This window comes from Apis dorsata, unplaced genomic scaffold (genome assembly GCF_000469605.1).
Source record: "Apis dorsata unplaced genomic scaffold, Apis dorsata 1.3 scaffold_78, whole genome shotgun sequence".
Classification (NCBI taxonomy): Eukaryota; Metazoa; Arthropoda; class Insecta; order Hymenoptera; family Apidae; genus Apis; species Apis dorsata.
Genome location: NW_006263376.1, coordinates 755,944 through 773,070, shown reverse-complemented (window position 1 = coordinate 773,070; position 17,127 = coordinate 755,944). Strand labels below are relative to the sequence as shown.

Sequence of the window (17,127 nt, the reverse complement as noted above, 5' to 3'; positions counted from 1 at the left end):
AAAAAAAAAAAAAAAAAAAAGGAAAAAGGAAAGACGAAAAGACGAAAATGTTTGACGAACGAAATTTGTATCGTACGATTCGTCAACGCGTTTAAGTGCAACGTACGAAGAGGCGAGTTGCAGCTGCAACACGTCGTGAAAGCACCACGCCCATCGTGATTGCGGAGACCACTCCCATCTGTCTGCACGTCGTTGCAACCAACACGCCTTCCGTTTTACCTCGGCAGCCAGTCACGCGATTTCGTGTAACACGTCTGCAACTTTCGACGCGATGCTCTATCGTTCGACAATTTCCGCGTCTTCGTTCGAGCTTTATTTTTATCACACCGTGCACCATCTCTCTCCCTCTCAAACATGTATTCGTTGCTTTCGAAGCTGATGTCTTTGGTGATGACTTACGGATGATGGAAAATTCGATCTTCCTTGCATTTTAAAATGGTAACGCTTTTTTTTTCATTTTTCGTTGTATCAAACGTTTAAAATATTTTAACGAGATTGATAGCGAACGGTTCGACGTTAAAAGTTATATTTTATATATTTTCATAGTTTAAATTATTTTTGGTAAATTTTAGCGATCGAGAAATTTAAATGTTTCGATATTTAGAATATCGAATCTTTTCGACATATTTTTGGTCGTTTAAAAAATTCGTCCACTCGCGCTATTCTTCTATGACTATAATTTTCGTGATATCTGTTCAAACGCGTCTATTAATCTTATCAATCTCGTGTAAATACGAAAAAACATTTGAAAGACTTAAAAAATACCGTTTATTATATATGGTGTTAAAATAGCTTGATATAGGAAACGATAAGGGGAAAGTAAAAGGGAGAATGATGGCGGTGTGCCGTGTATGGTGAATTCGAGCGACGAAAATCGATACTAGAGCTTCGCTTTGACATTCTCATCCCTCTTGATGTCACGGATTCGTCGTGCCTTCGATTCTCTTTCGGTAGCCATCTTTTCTATTTCAATTCTACGATTGAAAGGCGTACAATCAAGCTTATCTTACCTCTTGAATTTGAAATTATCGATAGGACAAGAGATCGAAATGCAAAATGCACGGTAGACACCTTCCGATATCGATTCGTATATTAGTAGTAGATAAAAATGATAATAATAATAATAATTTAAAGGTAAAATTCGAAATTATTCGAGACATGGATAATATATAGCGAGTGTATTCGCATTTGGAATTTTGATAATTTTGATGTGGAAAGAAAGCGGTCCCTTAAGAAAATAGTAGAAAATTTGATCGCGTCGGAGGAATTTGCGGGAGAGATGGCGAGAAAAATTTTGGCCTCGTCCGCTAGAAGAACTCCCAGGAACGTATGCGGTGAGATTTAGGGCCAATTTAGGAAACGCTTACATTCGCACGCGCACGGGTTGGTGTATGGGCGCAGATTGAGAGTTGGTTCGCGGATCGGACCGACCAAACGAGTTTTCAAGAATTTACTCGGCGGAATGCCGGCAACGCTCACTATTCTAACTGGCGTGTGCTACCGTAAGGGCCCTGTGCACGCTCGCTACCTTCCAAGTAGCAGCGACCGCGTCGTCAAACATCGATTCTCGAAATTAATGAATAAATAAGGAAGAACTTGCGACTTGTTCGCTCTCTTGGCCCCCAAATGTATATCGATTCCACGATTCGAGAAAATAAAAAACCACCTTGTTGATCGTCATCGACCAGATTTTTCAGAATTTGGTTAAAATACATGAAGGGCAATTTGAAGGATTTCGAGAGATTTTGTGCTCCAGGGAATCGACGGTGACAAACTTTTTCTGCTTTTCCCTCATTATCCTTTGAAATTTATCGAAGAATATTTCCAAACAGATCGAATCGTAAACTCGGATCGACCTATACTACTATGCCGATCGTGCATCGAAGAAAAATTTCCGTTGATGGTAAACGAGTGTCCAAAACACTCGATTTTATTTTTATCCCATAAAAGTATTTATTGAAAATTACACCTTTTTTTTTTGTTATCCAATCGGACTTAAATTTCACGTTGAATTGAGTGAAAAAGCGAGGGATAGGCGAGGAAGGATTTGGATGGATAAGTTTCGACGCGGTGTCTTCGAATTGGAAATCGGCCGCCATTAGAACGCCGCCTGACGCTCGGATTAGGCCGCGAGTCCACTGGTAATTATATAATTGCGTAAAATTAACTCGACCGGCATATAAATTGGTTGCCGTTTAAGCGCGATTAAGAGAAATAAATCGCAATTACCGTGTGACATCCGACGACGACGAACAACTGTAGATGGTCATGGTGCACCGCGTCGTGACGTTTCTGTCGGTTGTTTTATCCTTCCCCCCTTCCTCCTCAACCCCCCTCCACTTGTCGCGCTTATGTCTATTACTTCTGCGAAGTGATTAATTTAATTGACCGTCACCGACAGTCGTATCGACGAATTCGATGCATCATCGCGCGTTCGATGACGATTATAGTCGACGCGCCACCGGAAGTCGACTTGTTCCTATCGCTACTACTTCCTTCTTCGTTACTGCTCGGACCAAGCGAAAAGGTAAAAAAATGTAAGAGACGATTTTAAGGAAAGGAAATAAAACGGAGACGAGGAAAAGAAGAAAGAATTCGTTTCGAACTTGGCTCTTTCGATTCGATCGACGTTTGGACTTGTATTGCACCGTACAAAGTTAGGGCAACATTTATTAACACATATGCATAGAATACGCAAGCGACGAAGAAAAGAACGTTTTTTTTTTGTGGGAATTGGGGATAAAAAGGATTGTTAGAAATTTGGCGGAAGTAGTGATTTAAAGAGATGCAATAACGGGATTGTTAAGATAATGGTAAGCGCGGGTTTTCTATTCCCACGGTGAAACAAGATTCGTAGAATCGATTGACGATTCGTTCGAGGAAGAGAAATCCGTCGGAAAGATTGAAGTGGATTTCCCGATCGCGTGGAAAAAAGATCGATGCAAATTCCACGAAATAAAATAATTTGCAAACCGTAGATATCGTATTACGATTCGATTTATCGATTGTATCGAAAGCTAAAAATTCAACGGTAAGAAGGAAGAAGAATATTACTCGGAAAAACTGCAACGAGAAGTTTCTTGGAAAGAACAGGAAGTTGAAAAGTTGCGAAAGAACTTGGAGCGGAAATCGTGAAATCGGGAGGAGGGAGGGGGGGCGATGGAACTGGATCCAGAATGTTAATTTAATGCAGTTCACGTAGGTACTTTTATCTTTCCGGAGGTAAGCATTAATTTCCCGGCGACCGTGAACAGAGACGGATTTATGAGCGAGATTCGTTATCCGAAGCGGAAGAGTGACGGGCTGATATCGCGAAATCTATTGCTTCCGAACACGCAGCCGCCACGACGTCGCATCGTCGACTTTGGATCGACTTAAATCAAAACGCACACTCGCCGGTGAATGCCAAATTGAATTCCATGCGCTATCCCTTCTCTCGCAAACATTTCGTTCGCTCCTTTAATTTACCTTTTCCGATTATAATATCTACTTGTTCCATTCTTTCGTCGAATTGTTTTATCGATTTTGAAAAACTTTCTATTTAATCTCGACAATACATTTTGTTGTCCGTAATGAATAATTAGAATTATTATTTTAACGGAATGTATACTCATATAGCTTTTGATTTTGTTATTAAAAATTAATGTTTGCTGTTTAATATAAATAGAAGGCAGAGAGCAGAGACGAGAGTAACGATTGACTTTGATAATACGACAAACTAATTACGGTACAAATTTGTATATAATTGATATTTATTTTTCGCTTTATCTACGAGCAATAATAATAATTACTCTCTACTCCGCTCTACTACTCTCCGCTCTATATTTTTCAATTATGACTCGAAAAATTATTGACTCGTACTACTCGTTATAGCAAAAAACTTCCAGCGAAGAACAATTTCTTCTCAAGTTATACGTTTATTATTAATTAATAAGTTTTTGAAAAAAATGTTGTTTAAATCAATTATTTAATTCTATACGTACAATTATCACGATTCACATCGTCGTTGCGTTATCGCGCAAAACTTCAAGGAGATTCTTTTAAATAATCAATTTTCCAAATCTCTCTTCAACGATATTTATATACAAATGGTATACGTAACGATGATCGAAGAATTTGAGAGAAACAATCACTGGTATGTTACTTAAACCTGAAACCACGTCGCTCCGTTTTCCCCCGATCAATCTTGTGCGAATCGCACAACTCCACGCTTCGATTACCGATCGACTTTCAATCGAGAAACGCATCAACTGTACCGATTCATCGGCGAGGAAAAAGAAGGAAAGAAAAAAAAGAGGAATCGAGCGACATACGTTGCGAGCCATCGAACGCGTTAAATGGCCGGCCAATTTCGATACTGTTTGGGAGGCATTCGTCGCGTAGCGTCGGTGAAGCGGTTTCGCGCGGTCGAGTGTCGCGAAACAAAGAAAGGGGCCGGTTTGGCGCTCTCAATATTTCCAGGAGAATTAATTCAGGGAATCTTCGCCATAAATTCTAGTCCGTGTGGGACATTCTCTGGGGAGAAAGAGAGAGAGAGAGAGAGAGAGAGAGAGAGAGAGAGAGAGAGAGAGAGAGAGAGAGAGAGAGAGAGAGAGAGAGAGAGAGAGAGAGAGAGAGAGAGAGAGAGAGAGAGAGAGAATATTGCGGATCCGCGTGTTGGTACAGCCGGGTCTTTCTGGCACGCGCCTCGAAAATGGCGTCGGCCGGTGACGTCACGTAATCCACCGTCGTGCTCGTGCACCGTTTCCACGGGTGAGAGCAAAAGGGTAGCCGGGGATGGCTAGCGAGCCTCGATTGGTCAGCCAGCTGGATGGAGGGAGTGGTCGAAAGCTGCCGGTTTATATCGATCTCTCGAAGTCGGTTCGTTCGCGGATGGAGAGACACTACGGTGAACCGGAGCTGGCTCCGCGGCGAACGCGCGTCCTCTTCGTCCTTTAATCCTCTCCTTCGAGGACCTCGAAGGAGGGCTCCAATGTTTCCGTGGCATATGGATCGCACGGATTTGACGATCGTTAAATGTCGGCCCAAATTTTCATAATTTCATTACAGGATATATCGTGTCCGAAGCGTTAGCCAAGCGTTGATTTAAACTTGATTCGCAACGTGGAAGAATCGAAATTTATCGGAAAGGATAATAATTTAAAGTAAAGTCGAATAGAAGCTGGATCGATTAATTAATTAATCAATCAATAATTATTCGCGTAAGTACGCGAAATATCAATATTGCGTTTTTTGGCTCGTGCCAATAGAGAAATTTTCTCAAGTTTAACTCCAAGGAGGAAAGTTGTATAAAATTCGAATTTCGTGGGACATAATTCGTCGTTTTTGTGGAAGGATTCTTGGCAAGGATTAGAGCCATGGGAAACGTTGAAGGCACAAAGATTTAGAAGCTTAATTTCCAATTAATACTCGCTCATCGGTGCGATATACGAGTTTCGAGGTGGGGTGAATCAAAGTGGGGACTCTCTCCTTTACCACGAGTATATTGGATTTCAGGCTGCGAGGGGTTTGACCCCCATTGATAAGGGTCATCTCTTTCGATACGTAACCCCCGACGTTGGCGGAGGGTCCCATTACGACGCGAGGGTCGGGAGTTTGCTTTTTAAAACGGGGGTGTTCGATTTAATTTAATCCAAATGCCCGACTCTCGTCTTTTGACGAACATTGAAATTCAGCATTCGAGATCCAAGGATGAACAAAAGGGGAAAATTAGCGAGCGAGAAATTATTAATTTTTAAATAAGTTGGATTCGCAATCGAATTATTTATTTTTCTTAAATATTTTCTGTTCTGCGACTTTTAATAATTTCGAATTTTCAACGAAAAACGCAAAGGATAGATTTTGCAAAATTCTCGAGTTAAACGCCGAATTTCCACCGACTTTACGCTTTGTTTCTCCGTTGAAAGGACCGAAGGGAATTCCTCCTTGTACCATCTTGCTGCGCTCTTTGATATCGCGATATTGAATGCCGAAACATTCATAACAGGTGCGTTCGTCCGTAACTTTGTATTCATCGAGTTGCGAACGTCTGAGGTTTCGAATGGAAACACTTGGGCGTGTAGATATTCTTCGTACAATAAAGATTTAACACAACTACGTCGATCAAAGGCGGCTCGTTTTCGAGAAGATTATTTTTAAAAAACTATAATAACAGATATTCTTTTAATACAATATACGAACATACATACTTGGAAGTAGAAGAAATTTTTTTTTTTCTGATAAATTTAAAATTTTCTAATAAATATAAGTTAAATGTTTATTAAGAATAGCTTTCACTAGAGATATATGAGATGTATTATCTTCCATCATTTCGCTGAAAAATTATACGTACGCATAATTAAAGAAATAATCTTTCGTTCGTAATTGTTCAGTTTTATTCCACTAATATCCAAACATTATATCTACCTGTTCTTCGATCGTAATCTCCGTGAGAGAGCGAATTCTAATTCGATACGGAGGGCGGGCGAATAACGTATAGCATGAGTGTCAAGACGATTTATGCGAGCCGCGTAAGTGCCTACTTACGTGCCTATAACATTTTCACGGTTCAGTATGCGAAGCCAATATGCCGGAACGAAGTGGAAGAGGGTGTTGCTGGTAAATGATGTGTCGGATAACGCGGACAATATTGGCCGGTGTTGGCTGCTTTTCCCTCTCCTACACGTTTATGTGCCGTATCATTGATTATGACCTCCCCCATTTTCTTTTTTCCCCCCATTTCAACCGAATACATAATGTAAAAGAATATTTGGAACTATCGCGATTCGCAACTACGATCGAATTTTACTTTTCTCGTCGAAACGAAGATAAAGTTTCGTCGTGTATCGGAACAATGATTTAACTTTAAGAATTTTATCTCTATATCCACGAATTTCGAATTTATCGAATTAAGTCGAGATTATCGATCAAATATTTATCACGATCGTCGAAACATCGGATTTCTCACGACGCGTTTTCGTTTTCCGATCGACCGGCTTTCTATAGATTAGCGCGGTTCGCGTTCGCCATCGGAGATCGAATCTTTTGTATGTTTTCGCTTGTGTTTCTTTTTTCGTTTTTTGTATGTGTGCGTGCGCCAATATGGCAACGCGGCGGACGCACACGTAGCTGACTTTGAAGCAGCAGGTAGATCCACGTGCTGACACGTGTATAGGCCGACAGATACAAAGTTAATCGGCCGTGTCGTACACCACGTGCCGTGAATTTAAGTATTCGAAAACGTTCGTCTTCGTCTCGCTCGTTGAAATTGAACGGTTCACGAAGGAGATACGTTCAGATGTAGATATAGGATGGACGACGATCAGAGAGTAGTCGTCATAGTTCTGTCGTAGTCGATCGAGTTACGCGTGGATGAAATTAAAAGGAAATATCGTTCCACGATATTTATTAGGGGATTTTATTGTTGTTCGCTTTAAAACGAGAATCAAAGTTGTTGTTAATTACGAACGATCTCGAACGAGGTACTCGAAGTCGAGAACCGGAATGATCCGTAGGGTCACTGTTTCGAGATATCGAGATGGAAGATAGGTTGGGACGCATCCGTGCAACCGTTGTAAAGAACGTGAGATCTTAACTGGTCGATCTCGTGACATATTCCGTTGGTTCTCCATCCGTTCCCGCCGGTTTGTCCGTCCGTGTCGCTCAGCGGGTGCCATCACCAGTTCTGCACCCTCGCATCCGTCAAAACGTTGACTCTTCTTTTATTACGTGGTTGGCCGCGCGTTATAAATTTCGATGGACGATCGAAGCCGAACGAAAAATTCGTTCCTATCTTTTCGAATAACCAATTATCCGTCCTGTGCGCCAAACTTGTATCGTCATTGGTATCCGATCGGGATCGTTACGATCTACGAACTTTGCGAGAATTTCTAAAATAAAATTTGTAAAATTGATTCGATAATGCAAAAGATAAACTCATTCGTCGAATGAAATATCTCGTTACCATCATCGTTAAATTTATGTAAAAAATTGATGGAAATTAATGATATACGATACACATACACACACACACATATGAATAATACAAGGATAAATTGTATATTAAAGATTGGTATTTTGTCCTCCGTGTTGCAGGTCTCGAGTCTCAGGTTCAAGATTCCAAAGACCTTTATTGGTTCTAGAAGCGAGTGACGGAGTCTCGTGGGCCGAATTAATTCGCAACATCCGATGGGTGGATCCGCGAAAGAAAGAGGCACGAGCTCTTCGAAACCGCGAACAGGAATCGGAAGAACAAGGAATTGTCATCCTCGCTCGAACGAACGTAGCGACAAAATGGCGAATAGGACGCTGTTGGGACGCGATCGAGGAGAAACGAGGCTGCTCTGAAACGTGATACTAGCGTGCTAAGGAACGAGGCGATCCATCCGGCGAACGGAGAGCTGATGGACAAGAGGGAGAGGAGAGGAAGAAATTTTTGTTACGTTACGGTCGGACGAACGTATGCGAACATCGTTCACGCCGAGCAAGTGTACATAGTGTTACCTAATTTACTTTAAGGATCTACTATTAGCGTACAACTCGGATAGTATTAGAGGAACTACTTTGCGCGCACTATTACCTTTCATAGTGACTGACGACGAAATTACTTACTACATATATGTCCGACCGGCCGGTGAAAATGACAGATTCTCTAGTTCGTATAGAGTGTAGGGAATTGTAGGCCATCGAAAGGCGAAAGAGTCGAAATTTTCCAAATAATTACGAAATAGTTGAAACGATCGAATAAAGGAATCGATATCTCTTGGAACGTTGTCAATCCGTTCAAACGTATCGTATCTTTTTGTTCTCATTGAAACGACGAATCGATGAGTTTCGTTGCGATCGTTCGTTTATTTATCGAGGAAGGAAAGATGCGCGAAAGAGGATGGAAAGGAAGATGGATCGATTATTTGGAGAATTTGACTACAGATTTAAGTGAAATATTTATTGACCAATGATCTTGCCATATATATATAATAAATATATATATATATATATATATATTACTATTATTATTGTATCATAACACCGATGCTGCAGAAATTCTGAAATCTTCAATCCAAGTCGGCAAATTAAAAAAAAAAATAGTTATTATCCGAATTGTCACAATTATTCTTTACATCCTTTCCCATAGAATCGACAATGATATCGCGAGGACATGTATACACACGCGCAACAAGCACGCACGCACAACCGTCATTTCGCCTAGTGAATTACTCTACCTTAAGCGCATCTCATGTTATCATAGGTGTTAAATAAATGATGCATCAATATTACGTCGTTGCATTTTCTGGCTTCTTGACATCTCACCCGATCAACTCGTTCTTGATGAATATTTCATGAAAATATTATCGTTTCAAGTATATTGTTCGATAAATCTTATCGATACTTACTTATTCACGTACGCACGATTCTCTTTGACGACGCGAAAAAGAAAGAAGCGATCGAAAGAAATTCCTTTTTCAATTCTATTTCCTACGACCGTTTCCTGTCTCTAGGAATATGAGAAACGCGTGATATCCTGTTAGCGTGGGCCGCGTATCCGCGATTATGTAATTAACACTGGAGATTAGAGATAAGAGTGGAACGAAAGCGAAGTTATACATCTGGCGAAGAAAATAGAATTTTATGCTTTTGCGGTTCGTTACACCGCTGCTGGTTAATTACACACCGTTGAATTTAGTGGCTCCACTCACGCCGGAAAGTTAATCGAGCACGTAATAAGTGGAAGTAATGGGGAATTTAATCTTGTGGAATTCCGCGTGGAACTCTCGCTTTCGTTCGTTTCTTCAACATTTTGATCGCGTTTACCTAGCGCGCGATCCGATAAGCGATCTATAAGCGCAATTGTATCTAATCGATAGTCGCGATTGCATCAGAGATACAACGAACATTTACCTTATTCCCTATCTATAAAATACTATGATCGATATTTACAAATATACTTACTTCTTTTTCGCGTGTTTAGTATTTCGTATCGAAGAAAAGAGAATTTTTACACGAAACGATCATATTATCCCTCGACAAATTTTAAAATTAATATCACTGGAATACGAGTTACGCTCGAAACGATAAAATATACTCGGGCAAAACATATGGCTAGATTTCGTTTGCACGTGCTCCCCGACGTCACCGACGTGTTCTCCCGTCCAAGCCATAGTTAACGAGATGAGAAAACGAGCAATTAACTTGGTCACCTAAGGGAGACGATGTTTCTCGGATTCGGGTGATCGTTGTTATCACGTGTAAAACACGTGTAGCCTGATTGGTCGTGCTACGGAATGGAAACGGGACTCGTGCGAGAGAAGCAGGTGGCGAGAAATTTTAACGAGATTGCACGAGATTATTTTTAGAAATAATGACGACCACGCCAAGTTTCGAAGATTAGAAGTTTTAGATTTACGATGCCGCGTAAGGAGAGGAGAGGGATGGTCCTACGTTGATGCGATTATTTTTAAGGGGAAATATAATTTGCTAGAAAGAATCGTCGTGTTTCTAAAACTGTGAACCCGTTCGTTCACCCGTTCATCTACGCGAATACTTCCCTACTTTCGCATCGAATCGAAGCGAACCGAAACGCACTCCATCCGAGATGGAGTTCGGTTCTCTTCTCGGCCTCGATCTCGATACGTCGATTCCGTACGAGAGAATAACCGCGATATACGCGTCCAACCCGTTTGGTATGCGCCGATAACGCGGAACAACAAAATCCACTTATTCTGTGGCGAAAAGGAAAGAGATTCGCGGTACGCTCTTTTTTCTTTTTCTTTTTTTTTTTTTTCGCGTTCAAGCTGAAGATAATTCATCCCGTCCTCGATAATTAGCCGTTTCGTAACGCGAGCGAGGAAGCAAGCGCGCATCTGGACGCGTCGTTCGCCTCATAATCTCCGATCGACGTGGATTCCAATAAACGGTAGCCGCCACTAAATCTACCAAATAATAAAATAAATCGTTGGATGTCGTCGAAGGGGCTAGTTCCGATCTACGGATAAGGGGAAAGCTGAAGATATATATGCGGAGGGAGGGTTGGAGGGAAAGAGAGGGAAATGGGAGAATGGGAAATGATGAGATTTATCGCGTCGACCGAGGTATTCCATCTTGTTTTAATTACCGAAGTCGCGTTGCCTTCTCCGATTTTCTCTTCCTCTTTTTCTTTTTTCGTTCGACCGTGGACGACAATCGGAAAGATTGGAAAGATTACAAACGATTAAGTTCGATCTCTTTTTTTTTTTTTTTTTTTTTGAAACTTGATTTATCTTTTCTTCACATAGAAGATATACAAATTGACAAGAAAGATTTTGAGATCACGTCAAAGGATATATAAGCGATAAAATGAACGGATATTTTATAAAATTTTTTGATGAATCGTCAAAAGCGACGACTCTCACGAAATCTGGCCGATTTGAACACGTGTCCCGCAATACTTTTCTACTTTTTTTCTTTCGCGATTTCTCATACGTGGTTTCTTTTCGAACGAGTCGAAGCAGGCAATGCTGTGCCATAGGAGGTTTGGTTTCGATGCGTCTGAAAAGACGCATTCCACGGGGAGAAGGGCGATAGCGATTCGTCGGGCCGACCGAGGATGCATTTCGTCAGGCGAACAGCGGATAGGCCATCGCTCCTTAAACATAAATCAGTCTGTTCCGTTTCTTCTGTCGCGCGCAGTATGATTTGTGTGTTTTGTTACGCAATCGTGCATATGCTTGCTAGACGTGGAAAAACTCGAAGCAGGAAACCACGTGAGGGCCACGTGAGCCCGAACGGTTGGTGGAGAAGCGATACGCGATGACAAATTTCCTGGCTATTTTTCACGTTTGCGATCACAAATATATCGAATTTTCCCACCATAAAACGGTACGCGATTTACAAATATCTGTTCAACGAATTTTGACGTATCGTCGTGAAAGAAGAAAGAGATCGGACGTTGGTTGGATCGGTGGGAAGAGCGTTAAACAATTTAGAACGAAACCGCCGTATACTCGTACGCGGATCACCCCTCGATTCACGGTAATTAAATACCGAGTATCGTCCCCTTCTCGCAAGTGGCATCCCTACGAAGGGGATACTAGTAGTAGGGTCAGGTTATTGATATTGCGCCAGGGGAACAAATGATTCGACCGTGAATATGAATATTAATATTACTTCACCAACGCACCCTTATTTGTCACCATTTACGAACGATCGTCGACCTGAAACAATTATTGCGCGACGTAGAATCATAGATCCGTTCGATTCGATCGACCTTTGAACGCGTACGCGATCGTTGAAACGATTTTCACGAGAGAATTAAAATGATAAATTCATATTGGATGGGTTGAAACGGAATATAAATCATAAACGCACGATGGATAAGAATCTCGGTTGGTTTTCGGAACGCGTAAGATCGCGATGGAGCGGCATCGTGGATCGTGGATCGTGGATCGGACGAAGAAGGTTGGAGAGAGATCCGAACGTGGAGACTACGATCGAATCGTATCGATCTCGATGACATAGTGACGCCGTGCTTGACAAAGGCCTAAAAAACGTCTAGGAATGCCGACGGAAATATTTCGGCGGTGTCACCTAAGAGAGATACCTATCCTCTTCTCTTCCTTTTGTTCCTCTTGCTTGTTCGCTTTCTTCTATTAAACGTTCGCCTTCGTTTCGTTTTATCTTGCAACTTCTCTCCGAGTTAAATTCGAATTAAAAATTTGCTCGTACATTTCCTTTTCTCTTTTATCTTTAGCTTCGTTGTTAACAAATTGTTAACAACAGTTGTTCCACTTTGTACGTTTTCGTTCTACGAACGATGGATCTCATTTTTCAAAAATTTCAAACTTTTACAATCGACATTTTTACATCTTTTCGTGCAATTATAAATGTATGAATATAATATGAAAAAACGTGGAATTTTTCTTGCGAAATTCTTTTCTTTTTTAATCGTCGAAAGTTTGATTCGTAATCGTATACAAAGAGCGGGTTTTGGAGAGCGGGTTCGCTCGGATGTTAAAAGTCAGTTTCCCTCGTGGTGCTGCTTCATCAGCCATGGTAGACGTTCCTCGTGGTCGTCTACCTGCGGGAACACACTCGGTTCGCCTTTGCCTCGGCATTGGAGGCATCTCTGCCCTCGTGTTCCCACGGGCTCGAACCTTTGACGTACGATGTCTCGGATACGCGGTACACGACGTCCTCCTTCCCGATATCGTAGCCCCCTCCTCCCGCCACTCCTCCCGTCTCTTTCTTCCTCTTCGTTTTTTTACCTTGCTCGCGACCCTCTCCTCTCTCTTTTTGTTCGCGCAGAAAACCGGTAGCCTGCGGCGGCAGCTTTCCAAAGAATCGCCACTTCCGGATTTTAGATTCTATTCGAGGAATCGATTACGATGCATCGAGTTAATCGAGTAATTTCACCTTCCTCGATATTATTCCGATATATAATTTTTCGTTTTTTTTCGATTCGCAAGCAAGGATGAAAATACGAGGGGAGATCGCAATTTAATTTACGAAATTCGCGTAAAGATGAGCGCAACGAAGAACGCGTTGGACGGATTCAATTGTAAAGATCCCCGCGAGAAATTGGCGTGGAGTCGAAAGGGGGTGTAATTTGTTTGTTGGCGAATAGCCGGAACGCATCGGAATAAGAATTAAGCGTGGTCGTGCACCGGGTGCACGTGTTCGACGTGGCCAGGACCCCTGATATCTTTTCGAGTCACGTCTCATTTGCGCCGTTCAATGGTATCGTCGAGGGTTAAGCCGAGGCCATTGAAATCCGCCACCCGAATAAGGGCAGGTGTATCGTGATTCGTGAAAATCACGGTCACGGGCTGCGCTTCGAAATCGTTCTAAGTAGGATGTTTTTACGCTCCCCGACCGAGCGTCGTGATTTGCATGAGACATCGTTCGTGTCTTTATTTTCTCTCTCCTTCCGGAGGTAAAGAAACTTTTTCGAGGAGGAAGGATTCGAGGAATCCTTTCATCTCGTTTTAAAAGACGCGAAGATAGATCGATTCGATTTCGTTCGCTGGGAAGAAAAGTCCGGATTTCGATGATCGATCCGGTTCCCTGAATCCCGCGACTCGCGACCCCGTGGAGCGAAAGGCGGACGATAAAAAGCGGAGGAAAATTTCGCAAAAGGAAAAGGAGAGAAATTGCCGTTGGCTTGGTCACGAGGTATCGAGACGGAAGCGATATCACAGCGAAATAATTGCGATACACGTGGAACGAGAGGAGGATAGACGAGGAGAGGAACGCGAGAGAACGCTTAAACGACGCGTTGAAAGGCTGACAATACGCCAATAGAACAAGGCGGAGCAAGCATGGCCAGGAACGTGTCTATCGAGAGGCCCAGAGGTTGGCCTCTCTCTCCTCTTTCTCTCGCCGTGCGCCAAGGAGCCGGCAAGCGGCCGTGGAATGTCTTCATTAAAATACCCGAGCTCATCATTTATGCAGAGCAAAAACACAACGAGGCGAGGTTCGAGAGGAAGGAGAGATGGCCGTCCTCGACAGGATCTCCGCGCAACCTAGCTTTTAGCTTTTTAATTTCCGCATTGTTTCCTAGCGAGACGTTTCGCGTTTTAAACCGACCGACGACGCGACGCTATCGTTTCGCTTATCCTCCGCTTATCAACCGCGAAAATATACGTGGAACGTCTCGGAGATTCGCCAGAGATTTTCGAGTCCTCGATGCCAAGATTTTTCTCCTTTTAATAACTTTTGATAACTTTGTAATAATTTTACTTTACTCGTCTACAGTTTCTTCTGGAAGGGGATACGCAATTAATTCGATACGTAGATTTATTTTTAATCGGGTGTTTCAACGTAAGGGAATGGTAAAAATTCTTCTCCTTTTTCTTTTCTTTTCTTTTTTAATCGCACGAATAACGTAATACTTATCCGAACGAGCATACTTAAAATTTTGTGAATAACTGCGGTATAACGCTTCGCGAATTCCTGAATCGTTTATTATTTTGGAAAAACTCGTATCGCGGGATGGTTTTGTTGTTGTCCGCATCTGGCGAAATAAGTATGATATTTCGTTGAACCGAAAGCGAACGTCGTTCCCCGGAATTCGTTTTCGCATTCGTAATTAACCGGAAAGTCAAAGATACGACGACTCGCGCGAGCTTGTCGCGTTTGTTATTGCAACATCAATCACGAGGACCGAATTCCGATGTCTTGTGAGCGGAATCGATATCGTAAACTCCAAGTATATACAAGTATCGCATTTTTTTATACGATTCACTCCTCGAATCGACGTATCTTTAATAATCGTATATATCTTTTAAGGGAGCGTGAAATTTAATAAAAGTCTAAATAATAAATTTACGAGTAAAACTCTAATCCTTTTCGATCTTATTACCATTATATTAATTTTTTATATTAATTTTAAAGACGAATAAACGATAATCTGGAGCAAAGTAAAGTCGAGTAGGAAATATCGCGACAAATCTACTATCCGAAATTTTTTCGCCGATTTCTGCACGATGTTCAATAATGTTCGATCGACTTGCAAACCTTCTCGACCAACTTCCCAATTTCTACCCCAATTTTTATTCTTCCAAATAATCCTTCTTTCCGATCCGATATTCGTCGAATATTCATCGAAGAATACGTGCTCCATTCACTTTCGGGAGGACGAATGTGAAAAATCGTCGAACGATTTCCCGACGATTTGCTCGTTTTGGCCAAAGAAATTGGTGGTGACCTTCGTCTTGGCGCGGACCCCACGCAAGTCGGCCAACCGATCTTCCACGAGATGAATTTATGAGCAGGGAAATAAAGAGACGAAGCTGGGATGCGTGTACCTGTTGTGCGGTTACATAAGGAAACGGCGAGGGCGTGTACGTATACGCAGGGATCCGAGGGAGTGCTATAGGCTCTAGGTAGATAAACGGGTAGATAACGCGCCACGCTGACAGAAACTCTCCCCGGAGCTACCTGCTCCGCGGGATGTCTCGTGTGTCGCGGGATAGATGGTCTCCTCTATAAGCTGGAATCATCGGTGAATTAGGGAGCATGATTCGAGCATTCCTTGGCGTCGCACGATCCATCGGCGATCCACGCTCTTTCGGAGGGAGAGGAAGGGAACTAGGATTTCTTCCTTTTTCTTTTTCTTATACGTATATTTCCTCTGATTAAAAATTATTCGCGCTTTGACCGATTTGACGTTTGCTAGAGAAAAAGGAGAAAAGAAAGAAAGACGGCCGCGCGATGTCCAGATGTCGCAACGCGAGAGTCCTTGCGAGACTTGGCAGACTTTTCGCGCAAAAGTGGCGCGATGTCGGCCGCTATGAAAGTCACGTTACCCTCGCGCGTCCATTGGCCAGCTGTCTAATATGCATACAATGTTACGAATACCGTATGTCCATCCGCGTGCAAAGCTTCAATGTCGCGTTATCTCGGGAAAGACCCTTCGCCCGTGCGCGACGTTGATTTATCATTTCGAGGTCGGCGAAAGGAAGCGAAACGTCGTCGTCGTCGTCGTTTGGAAGAGCCGACTATCCTTCTCCTGTCTTATCTATCCTTATCGATCACCTCGCGGCGTTAATCGCGGTTCTCGAGATTTATCGTCGCGTAACGTTCACGTTTCGGAACGTGGAGGAAAGATAGGGGAGAAAATAACTTTTATTATCCCAATTATGCGAATAATCCGTTCCGTGGTCGAACGAATTAGAGAATAGTTGATCCGCGGTGAAAGATAAAAGGGAACGTATAGGCGAGTAAAAGTATTCTTACGATCGAAGCGATCGAAGCAAAGGTAGAACGGAATAGTTGAGATAATCCGATGAAACGGCATCGCGATGTACGAATCGAGTTCGTACAAAACGAACTTTCCCCTCGTTCAACGATATATAAATAAGAATTCGATATTTGAAGAGGAAAAAAAAAAAAAGAAAAGAAGAAAGAAAAGAAGAAAGAAAATTCGTCCAAACTCGATACTCGAACAACGTCGATCGGTCCGATCGATGAATCGTGGAATCGTTTATATCGCTCATTATCACATTCGCATTCGGTAATTCGATCGATCACGTTTCGAGAAGAAAAATCTTGGTTTCGAGGGAGTAAGAAACGAATTTCTCGAATTGGTCGGTTCGTCGCCGTTTTTATCATATTCTATTAAACCGATACTCGGAATTTACGAGACAATTACAAGGTGGGTTTCGTTTGTGATCG

General features: G+C 42.2%; 1 protein-coding gene across 2 annotated transcripts in view; it reads left to right on the top strand.

The window, feature by feature from the left end:
- Positions 1–8,472, top strand: part of LOC102671789 (protein vestigial-like) — a 59,230-nt gene extending 50,758 nt beyond the window's left edge. The window contains exon 6 of one of the 2 annotated variants that reach the window (XM_006610819.2): positions 8,074–8,472. In XM_006610819.2, coding sequence (XP_006610882.1) covers positions 8,074–8,120 — 47 coding nt within the window. In that variant the 3' untranslated portion in view covers positions 8,121–8,472. The remainder of the gene's footprint in view (positions 1–8,073) is intronic. The other variant, XM_031508213.1, reaches the window with a different exon arrangement.
- The last annotated feature ends 8,655 nt before the right edge of the window (positions 8,473–17,127 follow it).